The sequence below is a fragment of the Ischnura elegans genome, chromosome 4, assembly GCF_921293095.1.
Source record: "Ischnura elegans chromosome 4, ioIscEleg1.1, whole genome shotgun sequence".
NCBI lineage: Eukaryota > Metazoa > Arthropoda > Insecta > Odonata > Coenagrionidae > Ischnura > Ischnura elegans.
In genome coordinates this window covers 75,754,095-75,768,913 of record NC_060249.1, presented here as the reverse complement: position 1 = coordinate 75,768,913, position 14,819 = coordinate 75,754,095, and the positions used below count along the sequence as shown (strand labels likewise).

Here is a 14,819-nt window from a genome sequence, read left to right as displayed (position 1 = left end):
TGCTCTCCCGGACAGCTATTGCAACCCCTCCCTGGGCTCTATTGCCACTAATATCATCGGCCCGGTAAACGCAATAGCCCTGTAGTGACATTCTGTCGGATGGTTTCAGATGGGTTTCCTGCAGACATACGCAGGATGTGTTGGAATTCTTAACTAGAGCATACAGTTCCTCCTTGTGTCTGTAAATACCGTTACAGTTCCACTGTAAGGTTTTAAACATAAAATTCATGATTAATAAAAAGAGATAAAGGTATTAAAAACTTATACGGTCGACTACGATCGTCGTAGTCTCGTCTTCCCCTTTCCTGGAGGATTTGTCAAGCATATAAATTGTTTAGCTACCTCGGAGGGATCGGCGTCCATCATATCGTCTGATACTGCATCCTCCTCGAGGTCTGATTTTTTAAAATGAGTTTTTCGTAAGAGTGTTTTGGCCTTCTTTGATGAAGGCGAGTTTTCGCCCGAAGAGTCACTCTCCGAAGTAGCCTTAGCTTTATCCTTCGTGATGCTGATACTTGTTAAGTTCTTAGGCTTGGCGGGCAGGAACACGCCTTTGCATGGCGCGCATACAGAGGGCGTGTGTGTCTGCACGGCAGCGTCCACATATTTTTTGGCCGTCACCTGGCTATAGGATTTTCCAGAGAAAACAGGGTTCAGAGCTCTGAATTCTTTCTTGGCTTCTCCGTAAGTTATTTTCTTTGAGGTTTTTATTTCTTGTATTTTCTTTTCTTCTGCAAATATTGGGCAGGATGCTGACCACGCTGGATGGTCTCTATGGCAGTTCACACATTTTTCCTTTTCACTACAGTCTCCTTCGTGCTTCTTCAGAGAGCATCTACCACAGAGTTCCTCTCCTTTACAGTTGCCTGATGTGTGTCCATACCTTTGACAACGGAAGCATCGGATAGGCTTAGGAATATACGGTCGAACTTGGATAGCGCTGTAGCATACATAGATGGACGCGGGAAGCTTCGGAAGGGCGAAGGTGAGGACAAAGCTGTTCGTGTCCTTTAGAGTGCCGCTTCGCCTCGTTTTCAAGCGGCGGACCGATATCACCTTTTGGTCTTTCAGACCTTCTTTGATTTCCTCCTCGGTGCAGTCTGAAAGATCCCAAGATGTTACGACGCCGTCACAAGTGTTAAGTGATCGGTGGGGATCAACTTTCACTGGGACTTGGAAGAACTCTTTCACCTCAAGCAGTCTCTTTGCTTGTCTTGAATTGTTGACCTGTATGAGGAGAGAACCTGACCGCAGTCTCTTCGCTGTTTTTACATCGCCAACCAACCCCTGGATCACTTTCGCGATTACGAACGGAGACACTTTTTTCAAAGCTCCTTCTTCTATGCTGCTCATTACTACGTAAGAAGGGTAATCATTCTGTAGTACATTTTCCGTACATAGCCTTTTGCTGGGATTAGCCTCCCTAGAGGCAATGGGTGTTGGGTTTTGGATATCCATAGACATTGATTATATTCATCTCCGGGGCCCCACCCACCATGGAGTCCGACAAGGGGACGATGCACCGCGGGCCGGTGCAGAGCGCCAGGTTCCCCCGAAGATATAGACGTGCCCCTCCGAGAATGCTCTTGGCAGTGTCCCTTTGGATCACGCTCACCCTTCCTGGCGTACGCTCGAAAGGAGCCGCCAGGAGCCGATTGACCGGGAATGGGTTAGTTCCCGGCTGCCCGTCTAGGAGAGTCAAGGGCCAAAGTGGAGTGTTGGGGATTCTCCCCTCCCACAGAGGTCCCCTCAGCCACCAGGATCCCCGTTCCCTGCGACACGGGTCGCCACGCACGGCAAACACGTGGGTGGGCTAAGGCAGGATGGTATCGCCTTACACGGACAGTCGGGCCCACATGACTGTCCGGACGCTACCCTAGTCGTACCGGGGGTTTTTTAACGAGGTTGTCTCCTCGGTGGGCTCGGGTCCGTGGGGGCGCGGCTCCCCAAAAGAAGAGATCACCCTCTTCCCCCCGTGCGGGGATAAACATCGATTAAACAGGTTTATTTTGGAAAAGAATGCCATCCAGAACGTTTATCTCTCAGGAGGAAAAGTTGCTTCTGGGTTTACAGCTGCCAAAGACCGTTGCACTCTTGTGCTAGGCGGAAATGCAGATTGTGACTTGAAGTTAAAACCATTATTAGTGTATCACTCTGAAAACCCCAGAGCTTTGCGAAAATATCCGAAAGAGCTTCTACCAGTGATCTGGCGCTCCAATACAAAAGCCTGGGTTACAAGTGGTTTATTTCTAGAGTATTTTAAAAACCATCTGCACAAGGAAACTAAGGCTTACTGCGCAAGAAACAATTTGGAGTTCAAAATGTTATTGGTTCTTGATAATGCTCCTGGGCACCCACCTCATATTGTTGATTTATCTGAGCACATCAAAGTTGTGTTCTTACCCCCTAACACTACGTCCATTATCCAACCCATGGACCAAGACGTAATCGCCACATTTAAGGCACACTATGTCCGAAGAACCTTTTCAAAATTGATCGAAGAAACCGATGGTGGTGATAGACGATTAGTGAAAGATTTTTGGCGTAAAATCAATATAAAGCATGCTATTGACATTGTCGCCGAGGCTTGGGCAGCTGTATCATCAACCTGTATGAATGGCGTGAGGAAAAATGTATGGCCAGATTGTGTACATTTCAAGGGATTTGATGTCGGTGAAAATGTTTCCCTCTTGAAATCCGATATCCTTACTTTCTCCAGGAAAGTTGGCTTCGAGGAAGTGAACGAAGAAGAGGCTGAAGATCTGCTAAATGCACAACACGAGTTAAGCGATGAAGAGTTAATTCACGACCGGGAGGAAGAAACTCAAGTAGGGTCTTGCAGCGACGAAATGTCTGAAGAGCCAGAGGCAGCTGTTCGAACTTTAAAAAACAAGGAAATAGCAAGGGCATTCTGCCTTATAGAAGAAGCACTTCAAATTTTCGAAGATGGTGACCCAGATGAAATCCGCAGTTCAAAAGTAAATCGCGAAGTAAATGCTGCAATGGGTGTTACAGGCAGATTTACAAGGAAAATAGCTGCAAAGCCAAGCAACTTTCCTTGGATGCTTTCTTCAAAAAAGCTGGACCAGACCTGGCTGGACGTTCCAGATTAAATGCATCCGAAAACCTAGCTGAGGACGCCCCCTCGTCATCCAAAGCATCCAGGCAGTAATCACTATTCCTGCGAGTTTCCTGTCATAAGTTCTCAGGTATCTATATCATTCTCTACGTATTGCCAGGCCATTACTTTTCTAAGTGCAAAGTTTCTTTGCGGTTAAATTGTCCTTGTACTTTCGTCCGTTCTACAGTCGTTGCCAGAATAAATAGCGCCAATCGCATTTCCTTTGTTTTCTTCTTCGATCTATTTAAATTACCCATTTATGGCCGTTTCTGTCTCTATGTTAGCATCTCTGTTTCGTCTTTAATACACTGTATGCTTTATTTCAGGTTAATTCGTTCAATTCGTGATTTCACCAATGTGAAATACATGCTGTGCTAAGCAGTCAGCGATTCACAACCCTAACTTCAATGAATAGCGTGGACTTGCAGTTTATTAACATAATTTCGGAAAATTGAAATAATAACAATATTATTGCATTTAGAATATTGTAATTATAACTAATGTTGTTATTAGGCAAATAAACTTATATTAAACTAGCCAACCGAGCTTTTCTAGGCCCAATTTTGTTATTCGACGTTAGAATCACCGATTAATTATGTACGGAGTTTCTAATGGCTTCTAATAATTCGCTTAGCACGTAGCCGTTGCCGTAGCCATATTGCCGTAGTTGGGTGAATTGAACGTCTATTGAAAAATCTAAGATTAACGAGGAAAAGATGGGTTTAAGGAACTATTTTATGTCACAGTACTATTCTGGTAACGCATATACGATAAGGAATAATAAACTTCATGGTATGAAGAACAAGACTTTATTTAAAATCAAAGTAAGTACACGTGAGTCGTTGTCGTTTGTCATAGGGTTTGCAAGCAAATCTGAAATTATTACGCTCCTAATTTTGAGCGTTATTCCCAGTATTTTAATTAATTTTTTTAATTACCTAAATGAATATATTATGACGCTACTTTTTCAGTCAGAGTCCCAGCTTGAAAAGTGAAGGAAGGCTATTCCAAGGAAAGACGAAGTTTTGGCACTTAGGTACTGATCCAGGTTGTGAGCTGCACTTTCGCCTTGGGCGCGGCTCCCCAAAGGAAGAGATTACTCTCTTCCCCCCGTGCGGGGGGATTACAACGTAGTCAGCATTTTGGACAAGGGTCATTGTTTTAGAGTGAATAGCTATATAATCTTTGGTGAATAGAGCTATCTCAAAGGGAGACGATCGTGCGTTGGTGCAAATATTTAGTAGCCATGTCTTCCAAAAACATGTGCGTTAAGCAGTCAATGAAGAAGCGTGCTTACAGAGTGGCTACAAGGTATATAAATATTTTTTTTAATGACCTCCATGGAGCCAGTGTCCTACAAAGTCAGGGTAGTGCATCAACTAGTGGTAATAGTAAAAATGTTGATCGAATTGATCACGATCAATTCTCGGAGGAGGAAACCCTACAGACATCTATGGAGGAAGGGGAAAATATCTCTTTGCTCAGCAATGCTACACCATCAAGCTCTTCTAGACTGGATGAAGACATGAATTGCGAGTTAGATGAAACCTTTACTTTCACCTCTGATCCTGGCAGTGATACTGAAGAACAGGGAGAGGTTCGTTGTGAATCAGTGAGTGATGGAGGAATATCCCTCAGAAATCAAATTGCACAGTGGAGTGTTAACTACGGAATAACTTTGAAGGCAACTTCAGCTCTGCTAAGGATTCTGAGGCCTCATCACCCCAACTTGCCGAAAACAGCTGAAGCCCTTCGAATGACGAAGAAGCGGAAAGTTGCTGTTAAGAAGCTTGATAATGGCACCTACGCTCATTTAGGGCTTCTTAGTGGCATAAAGCAGTACAAGAAGACCTCTGAATTATTAGATGGAGAAATTCTCATTGATATCAACGTCGATGGCTTCCCTATCTATAAAAGCACTTCTACTGAATGCTGGCCAATAATGGCGAGATGTATTCAGATTGGCATCTGTAGACCATTCCCTGTTGGGATATTTTATGGGGAAGGAAAACCGAAACCACTTGATGAGAACCTCTCAGAGTTTTTACAAGAAGTAAAGGTTTTAAAGAAGGACGGCTCCAGTTTATTTGGAAGAAAGTGTAATTTCAGATTTAGATTCATCTGCGATGCACCTGCCCGTGCTTATATCAAGTGTGTGATGGGACATGCCTCAGTGCATGGATGTGAGAGATGTGAGCAGGAGGGAGAAAGTGTGGGTCATTACACCATATACCAGAATTTATGTGGTCCATTAAGAACTGATGAATCATTTAGAAGTAGAGGAGATGAGTATCACCACAAAGGAGAATCTCCATTGGAAGAAATAGAGACTAATTTTATATCTGACATACCTCTTGAGCCAATGCATTTAGTGGACCTTGGGGTAATGCGGAGATTCTTAAAATATATCCTATTCGAAGGGAATGTTATTGCTCGCCTATCGGCTGCCAGTAGGCGTACTTTAAATGCCAATATTGAGGAAGTATCACCATCCTTGCCCACTGAATTCACTAGAAAAGTTAGGTCTTTGAACTTCTTTTCAAGATGGAAAGCCTCTGAGTGCAGACAGTTCTTGTTGTACGTTGGTCCAGTTGTTTTGAGTGATGTCCTAAAAACTAATGTATTTAAATGCTTCCTGTTGTTCCATGCTGCAATTTTCATCTTGAGCAGTGAGAAAATGATTAGTACATTTTTGGATGATGCAGACCAGTTTTTGAAAATATTTGTGTCGTATAGTGCTCAGATTTTTGGGGAAAAATTCTTATCCTATAATGTCCACAGCCTAATGCATTTGGTCAGTGACGTCAGTCATCATGGACCTCTACAGAGTTTTAGTGCTTACCCATTTGAGAGTGAGCTTGGATGGATGAAATCACTTGTGAAGTCGTCTAACTTGCCTCTGCAGCAGATTTTTAAAAGGCTTTGTGAGAAGCGAAACTTTCAGAGGAGCAAGGAGGAGTCTGAAATGCGAGGAGCATTTGGTGAACATAGTGAAGGCCCTTTGCCTGATGGGATTAATGTTACTGGGCAGTTTCATTCCTATGGAGGGAATAAGTACATTTTACGTGATAGGTATCCTGACAATTGTGTACTAATGAGGAATGGGTGCTATGGATTGATATTGAATATTTTGAGTAGTCATGATGGTAACTCAAGTGCAGTTAAATTTGTGACTCGAGAATTCACTTCATTCACTGACTTATATTCTTATCCAATTTCATCTGGTAAACTGGGAATTCATATGTAATGGAATCTTTCAAGTGAACTGAAGATTTATGATTTAAAAGACATTCAGTACAAGGCTATACTTTTAGTTCAAGGGGAAAAACATATTGTGTTCCCCTTTCTTCATTCATTATAGGTGAGAATAGTAATTTGTGAAAGCAATTTATATATGCTATGCAAATGAACTGTAGTCATAATCTTTTTTGCATTCTATTTTATTTCTAAGCATATGTTATGATGATTTATTTTATTTAGAGCTACACAATTAATTTTAAGCTGCTGCTGCTTAATATTTTTTCTTCTTAATAGAGCAAGTTCTGTGTTGTGGATTTCCTAATGTGGTTCGATGAGGATGATGAAGAGAAAAATGTGGAGCCAATGAGGGAGACAGCAGTGGTGCCGGAGCGGTGGCTACTGCCGAATAAGAAGAAGTGTTTCTGGCCTACTGATTTTAAGGAGAGGATGTTGAAATTACCTGTGGATACAACATGGCCTATATATTCAGTAGAAGTGAGGGGCACATATGGTAAGGCAGAGTAATTCTCCATTTCTTTATAGTAGTAGTAGTAGTAGGTTTGGGGTTAATGGTGCGTCGACAGCTAAGGTCATTAGCACCACGCGCAATCAAATTGCGACATAAGCATATACTATAATTTCAGTTTGGTGCGGCACTGTTGACAATATTGATGTAAACTTCGAGCCTATCAAATCGAATTCACAAGGCCAGTTTTCTTAACGAATTCTATGACGCGGCATACGCGGCCAGGGTCATCGCCCAGAATAAATTCTAGGTTGCCCCTGACGCCTGTCCGGCTTCGCGTAATATGATGCTCATCACACTCCGTCAAGAGTGTCTCACAGTCAGGGGACAGTCACAATAGCCACATCGAGGTGGGATCTTGTCTTGGGTGAAGAGATAGGAATGTGTCAGGGCGCAATGACCGATTCTCAGTCTAGTAATAATGACCTCCTCCCTACGATTCCTCCCAACAGAAGAGGGCCACATTGACGTAACCGGTTTGATAATTCTCAGTTTGTTATTCGTTACGTTCGTCCATACCTCACTCCACTGCCGTAGAACTATTCCGCGCATGGCCATCTGCAGGTCTTGATAGGTTACAGAAGTCGAAGCCTGTGCCGGCAGCGTGAGCGCCGCCTTTGCAGCTGCATCTGCTTTTTCGTTTCCTGTTATTCCCATGTGCCCGGGAACCCATAGGAACGACACTTGGCGTCCACGTTTACAGATATAATATAGAGCGATTTGGATATCTTGCACAATAGGGTGCGTCGGGAAAATAGCGGCGATAGATTGCAGCGAGCTCTTTGAGTCGGTGCATACTATGGTGGAAGGGTTGCAATCGTCGGCGACCATCCCCAACGCCATCTTAATGGCGATAAGCTCCGCTGTGTATATGCTACACAACGGGCTGAGTCTCGTCTGCTTGATGCCGTGGTATGCCGAGGACACTGCGCAGGCACAGGCGGCTTCCGACTTGGATCCGTCTGTATACATGAGTCGACTGCCCTTATGGCGACTGACGAATTCATTAAAATGACACTGATACTCTGAGGCAGTGGAGTATTCTTTCTGGAGTCCTTTAAAAGCATCATAAATTTTGGGATGTGGAATTATCCATGGCGGGATATCGGGGTAAACGATTGGAGCTACATCCGGGAGTTGAATTCCGGATGCTTCGATGAACTCTTTCAATCGTACACATAGTGGCTTAGTGGCTCTCGTTCTTATAATAAAAATTCTTAAAAACTTTGGATTAAAAACAATATTAAAACACGGGTGACCTCTTGAGGCTAGGATTTTCGCCGCGTAGTTTAACATCAGGATGTTCCTTCGGCTCTGCAAAGGCGGCTCTCCAGCGTCTGCATAAATGCTGAGCACCGGGCTGGTGCGGAAGGCACCAGTTGAGAGCCGCAACCCTGTGTTGTGCAGCGTCGTCAAGGTTCTTAAAATTGACTCGCGGCCAGACGAGTAAATAAAACTCCCATAGTCCAGCTTGGATCGAACAAGTGCGCGATATAGTAAAAGCATCATGCTGCGGTCGGCGCCCCATGAGGAGTGGGTTAAAAACTTTAAAATATTTAGGGTCCTAAGACAATTATTTCTTAAAAACTGAATATGTTCCCGCCAATTTAATCGGTGGTCTAGGGTCATACCTAGGAACCGAGCCGACTCCACGTACGGAAGGGGTCTGCCATCCAGTTTTAAAACTGGAGGGGCAAAGTAACCTCTCTTCCGGTGAAAATGCACGCATTTGGTCTTTTCCGCTGAAAATTTAAAACCATTTTTCCGTGACCAGTTGCCTAGGTTATTTAAAGCTAACTGTAGTTGTCTGGCTACCGATACAAGTTTGGACGACCGGCAAAAGATTGCCAGGTCATCCACGAACAGCGAGCTCATCGTTGGGGCTTTGACACAATCCGCCACGTCATTTACGGCTATCGCGAAAAGTGTCACGCTCAATACGGAGCCCTGTGGTACCCCATTTTCCAGGGAATAAGATTGCGATAAGTCTCGGCCTATTCTGACCTTAAAAGTGCGGTTCTTTAAAAAATTTTCAATGAATATTGGCAGATGGCCTCTAAATCCCCATTTGTGGAGCGTCAAGAGTATTTTCCGGCGCCAGACCCGGTCGTAAGCCTTCTCTAGATCAAAGAAAATACCAACAACGTGCTGACGAAGGACAAAGGCCTCCTGGATGTAGTTCTCTGTCCTGACAAGGTGGTCAACTGTCGATCGGCCGCGTCGGAAGCCACATTGGACAGTGGAAAGAAGGTTTCGACGCTCCAGCCACCAAACAAGTCGTCGGTTCACCATTCTTTCCATTACCTTACACAGACAGCTGGTGAGGGATATTGGACGATAGTTGTTCGGATCAGATTTATCCTTGCCCTGTTTTAAAATTGGAATAACTATAGATTCGCGCCAGGACGGTGGGAAGCTTCTCTCTGCCCAAAGTTGATTGAAACATAAAAGAACTTCCAATAAAGCTCTCTCTGGAAGATTCCGGAGAAAGGCATTATGGATCTCATCCATCCCCGGGGACGTGTCGCGGGAAGCTGCGATTGCTGATTTTAGTTCCCAAAGGGAAAATGGGACATTGTAGTCCGCCAGTGTCCCCCTATCAGCGAAAGAAAGTGTGTGCAATTCGCAGCGTCTCTTCAAGGATAGGAAGGAGTCCTCATAATTGGAGTTGCCGCTTATGTTAGCTAACAGCCGTCCGAATATCTCGCTGATGGCGGCCGATGAGGTTACGATGTTGTCATTGTTTTTAATGTATGTGACTCCATGCTGACGGTGGTCACCACAGATACTCCTCACCTTTTTCCACACCTGCGACACTGGTGTCCGGCAGTTTATCCCGGATACAAATGACATCCAGGAGTCTTTCTTCGCCTCTTTGACCACCTTTCGGGCTTTGGCTCGGAGACGGCGAAAGGAAGCCAAATTTATGGCTGTTGGGTGTTTATTAAAAATTCTTAGCGCTCTCTTGCGTGCCTGAATAGCCTTGGCGCAATCGTCGTTCCACCATGGAACGGAAGGCTTCATACGGGCGTGTCCTGACCTTGGCACACTACTATTTGCACATTCGCCGATACTGTTTGTCAAAAATTCAATATTCTGGATACCACAGCGGCCTTCGTTAAATGTAAAATTGAATGATTCTTTAAAAAGAGCCCAGTCGGCTCTCCGGATACTCCAATTGCTAGGACGTAAAATATTGGGGTTAAAATATTCCTCTCTATTAATAGTAATGGGGAAGTGATCACTCCCACATAGATCGTCGTGAACATTCATTTGAAATTTGTCCGTTAATGTGCTCGAAGTAAAACAAAGGTCAATAGTCGAATAATTGCCGTTAAAACTATTGAACCTAGTTTTCTTTCCGTCGTTTAATAAAACCAGGTTAGAGACAGTTAAAAACTGCGATAAAATGCGTCCTCTCTGATTGCACTGTGCCCTGGAGCTACCCCATAGTGTATCATGGGCATTAAAATCACCTACTATAATAAAGGGTTTTGACAGTTGGCAGATAAGGGAGTCTAAATAAAAAAGGGTCACCGGTGCCCCCTCTGGAAGGTATACGTTACATAGAGTCACCGACTGGGGGCCGTGCAGCGTTACCGCTACCGCCTGAAAAGGCGTGTTAAGCGCCACCCGGGAGACATGAAGGGTCTCCCTAGTGGCGATCATAACACCACCGTGTGCCCGTTGGCTACTTATGTCGTCATATCTAAAAACGTTAAAACCACTTAAAATACCCTTGTCCGTTGCTTTAAAATGTGTTTCTTGCAGGCAAATGCACATTGGATTGAAATCACGCAGTAAAATGGCCAGCTCCTCCTTGTGCCGATAAAAACCATTACAATTCCATTGTAAAATAAAAGCCATGATTAAAGATAAAAAAAAAACTTGAACTGCGTGAGGTATGTTCAGCGCTTAAGTCTATTCTTCTTTGTCTTTTCCTTGGCTTGGAGGATCTCTGTCTCCGAGAGACTTTCGTCTTCCTCCATTGACTCTGGTTGGTTCAGTTTACCTTTTGTGACGCCGGAGGTAGTTGGGGGTGGCGTAACCTCACGCTTCTTTTGCGTTACGCCAGTGGGTTGATTGGTTGGTTGGGTTCCTTTTAGGGGAACCCACAGCGGTGGAATTATTTTTAGCAGCCGGTTTAGATGCCTTATCCGGTTTGGCAGGTTCTACAGTGCTATTATCATTCTTGGGGATAGAGTCGGTTTGTGTGCCAATTGAGGCCTTAGTGACCGTTGATTCGACAACCTTAGCAAAGGATTTCGAGAAGGTCGGGGCAGTTATTGATCTATACTTCTTCCTTGCGTCGAAATATGTAATTTTCTCTGTTGTTTTAATCTCCATTATTTTACGCTCTTCTAACATTTTTGGGCATTTGCGGGAATAAGCGGGGTGTGTGCCCTCGCAGTTCACACATTGCGGACCCTTGGGGCAGCTGGAGTCACCGTGTGAGTCCTGGCCGCAGCGTGGGCAGGTGGCCTTGCCTTCGCAACGCGTTGCGATGTGACCGAAGCGCTGGCACTGGAAGCAGCGCATCGGGGCTGGTATGAATGGTCGCACGGGAACTGATTCATACCCTATGAACACCTTGTCGGGGAGCCGATCGCACGAAAACGTAAGCACTACGGATGTGGTATTTGTTACTTCTCCGTTCCGTTTTGTGGTTAGTCGACGAACATCGCTCACTCCCTGAGATGCCATCTCATGCTTTATTTCGTCGACTTCCACATACAAAAGATCGTAGTGACTAATTACGCCCCGACAAGTGTTTAGGGTTCGGTGGACCTCCACTGTCACTGGGATATCATTTAACAGCTTCATTTTAAGGATCTTCTCGCTTTGCGCCTTGTTCGATGTTTCAATTAATAGGGTCCCGTCGCGTAACTTCTTTGCAGATTTTATGTCTCCCGGTACTGCTGCAGATAACACTTTACGGATTAAGAAGGGGGACACTTTTTTCAGCGTTTCCCCTTCCTTCTGGCTTTTCATTACCAAGAACTTGTTGTTTTTCATTTCTCCCCCGCCCGTTTCCGGACGGGATCTTTTTGGAGGTGGAGATAAATTGTGATCCATAGACTAACCCTTTATTCATCCCCTGGGCTCCCCACCCACCACGGAGCCACACATTCGGGACGCCACACCGAGATCCGGTGTGGTCGCCAGGGCTACCCAAGGGATATAGGAACCTTCGATAGGAGGTCTCTTTCGGGTTAGAACCTCCAGCGCGGGGGCCCTCCGAACCCACACGCCTTCGGCCGCCCTACGGAGACCCCCATATCTCCAGCACTAACCCGTCCTGGCGTACGCTCGGAAGGAGCCGCCAAGCTCCCCAGCCGCCAGGAGCCGATTGACCGAGCTGGGCTCTTCTCGGCCGCCCGTTTTTCGGGGAATCCAGGGCCGAAGTGGGGTGTTGGACTCCGGCCCATACCGGGTTTCCGACGCCCAGCTGGGTGCCGGAGAACTCACCCACCAGGATCCCCTTCTCCCCCTTGTACGGGTCTCCACGCACGGCAAACACGTGGGTGAATCTGGACGCCAGATGTTTCGGCTACTCAGCACAGCAGAGTCACATGCTGTCTGGACGCTATCCTAGCGTACGAAGGGTTTTTTGACGAGGTTGTCTCCCCGGTGGGCTCGGGTCCGTGGGGGCGCGACTCCCCAAAGGAAGAGATTACTCTCTTCCCCCCGTGCGGGGTCCATTTCTTTATCTTTCTCTAGTTACTCCCCATGTTACATCCCTTTTCTCTTGCAGATTCCTACCCTAAGGCAAGACTGAAGCTAGCGAAAGCTTGTGAAACCGATAACTTTGAATCTGGCTTCGAGAAAGGAGGAAAAACTAAGAGAAAAAGAAGGAAGCCAAAACGGTATAGCAGTGAATCATCGGACCAAGACAGCGTGGAAGAATTGCCTTCTCCCCCAAAAATAACCAGCAGGAGTCTAGACTCTAGCGTGATCACTTTCAACAGTCAAGGTAAAGGGCAATTCAGTTGTTATCAATTATTTGACTTATTAACTGCTGGAAATACTCTCTTGCATGATGTTTTTTCTACGATATAATCTGTCATGCATCCATTTCCCCTTCTTTACAGATAATGAAATGAGCTTCAGGAAGCAGACTGTCCCCGTTTTAGAGGCTAGTGGTTCCTCTTCCGGGGATAAGCATCTTGAATGTGAATTACCTAAAAGAAGAGAGTCATCTGAAATTTCTCGGCTCATAGTGAGCAATAATCAAGGTAATATTCATCATTATTAAGCAAGTCCCCTTTTTTCAATATCATTGTGTATTGATGTTTTTATTTTTATCCTCACTAGATGCTTTTCATAAGAGAAACCACGAAGGTATGCATAAATCTCCAGAAAGGAGTACGATGGAATGTTCAAGAACATCTGAAGGTTAGCAATGGCAACTTAATGAAATGTTCTACCGCATACAAAACTGCCCCTAATTTACTTAACTGTATATTTTTGCTTTTTGATGCCTGCAGGAGTGAAAAGATGCTTAAAGCAAATTTTAAAGAACCAAGAGGAGATAAAAATGACATTGAAAGCACATAGTGTAATATTAGAGAATATATGTGCACATATTGGAACCGAGTCGTCTCCAGATGCATTTAGTAAGCCTCAAGGGTGGCCCTCTGAGATGCCTCTATCTCAATATGAGGCTTTCAATAACTGAGTTATTTCTGGAGAAGAGAGATAATTATAATTTTGCTGTAAGTAACACCTGATTTAATTACAGGTTAGATTCTTATTTTATAAACCAAGTTTATGTATTTATTATTTTACTTGACACCTAAATGTTTGTCTCCTCACAGGCGAAGTAGATATCATTGAAGAGCTACAGCTCCAAAGGTTTTGAGGAAATGCTGAGAAATATTTGCCGCTTCATTATATCAAAGGAATTGAAATTGAAGCTAAACTGGAGGGGCACTGAGAATAAAAAGGGCCTACATGGAACGAAAACAGCCTCAGTTATCAGTGGTATGTATCAGATATCCTAATCCCAACATTTCCTAGCCTTATATGATGTACCACATGACCCCTTAGTTACATGGTTGAGATATATTTTGAGCGATGCAAACACCCCCCCCCTCCCCAGAATAGTTATATTAATTTGCAACGCCTCTATTGACTGTAATTTATTTTACAGATGCTGTAATGTTTAAATATCCAGCTACGGACTCCAAAATGGCAGCCAAGATTGTGAGCTGTTGGCTAAGAAATAACTGTAATAATAATAATTCCAAAAAAATGGAAATCTAATGTACATCAGTGAGTGACGATTAAAGTTTAATTGATCTGCAAGGCAATGGAACTTGTTCTTTTATTGGTCATAACTTTTTTGGGTGAAGATTACTCTTATTCCATGGTGGTCAAAAGCATGTACTATTTTCTTTTTCCTTCGGGAGATTAGGAAAAATTGAATGAGTAATTATGTCATTTGTTTCTCATTGCCAACATGTTTTATTTCAATGGTGCATGGCCAGGGCGATGCTAGATCTTTGTCAACAACAACAACAATAAACTTAATTCTATTGGAGCCCTTGTTGTACCATAAATAAGTGTTGGCAATGATAAAGAATTGGAATAATTATTTGCATAATTTTACCTTTACTCTCAAAGAGAAAAATTTGCTATTATGTAATTTCATATAATATAATCATCTAGTGGACCAGTCTAAAAATGTGCTTTAAATGCTGGATTAATGTGCATTCCTAATGCGCATTAAATGCACATAAAAAGTAGGACAAAAATGTGCTTTCAATGCACATTTCCAATGTGCATTTAATGTTGTTATGAATGCACATTAAAGGCACATTAAATGTGCTTTGGCTCTGCTTGGGTGCATATTATCACACATCAACGGTATAAAATGTGCATAAAAGGTACGTAGATACGGTATATATGATATAATATGCAACTATATGG

General features: G+C 44.0%; 3 protein-coding genes across 3 annotated transcripts; 2 read left to right on the top strand and 1 right to left on the bottom strand.

Annotated features, from left to right (window-relative positions):
• Window positions 1-273: 273 nt before the first annotated feature.
• LOC124158170 lies at window positions 274-1,353 on the bottom strand. Its single transcript, XM_046533356.1, has one exon. It carries the CDS (start codon window positions 1,351-1,353, stop codon window positions 274-276), a length of 1,080 nt encoding a protein of 359 aa, XP_046389312.1.
• A 968-nt stretch (window positions 1,354-2,321) lies between these two features.
• On the top strand, window positions 2,322-3,113 carry LOC124158169 (tigger transposable element-derived protein 1-like). The gene has a single exon (XM_046533354.1). It carries the CDS (start codon window positions 2,322-2,324, stop codon window positions 3,111-3,113), a length of 792 nt encoding a protein of 263 aa, XP_046389310.1.
• Window positions 3,114-6,373: 3,260 nt separating this feature from the next.
• On the top strand, window positions 6,374-13,704 carry LOC124156885. Its single transcript, XM_046531373.1, has 5 exons — window positions 6,374-6,872; window positions 12,643-12,861; window positions 12,980-13,123; window positions 13,203-13,283; window positions 13,376-13,704. The coding sequence occupies exons 1-5, from the start codon at window positions 6,683-6,685 to the stop codon at window positions 13,564-13,566; spliced, it is 825 nt and encodes a 274-aa protein (XP_046387329.1). The 5' UTR covers window positions 6,374-6,682; the 3' UTR covers window positions 13,567-13,704.
• The last annotated feature ends 1,115 nt before the right edge of the window (window positions 13,705-14,819 follow it).

Excerpts from the sequence above, each read along its gene's own strand:
- LOC124158170 (XM_046533356.1), bottom strand. The coding sequence starts at position 1,353 with ATGAGCAGCATAGAAGAAGGAGCTTTGAAAAAAGTGTCTCCGTTCGTA.
- LOC124158169 (XM_046533354.1), top strand. The coding sequence starts at position 2,322 with ATGTTATTGGTTCTTGATAATGCTCCTGGGCACCCACCTCATATTGTT.
- LOC124156885 (XM_046531373.1), top strand. The coding sequence starts at position 6,683 with ATGTGGTTCGATGAGGATGATGAAGAGAAAAATGTGGAGCCAATGAGG. Across the intron at positions 12,862-12,979 it reads GATCACTTTCAACAGTCAAG|ATAATGAAATGAGCTTCAGG; the intron begins GTAAAGGGCAAT and ends CCTTCTTTACAG. Across the intron at positions 13,284-13,375 it reads ATGTTCAAGAACATCTGAAG|GAGTGAAAAGATGCTTAAAG; the intron begins GTTAGCAATGGC and ends TGATGCCTGCAG.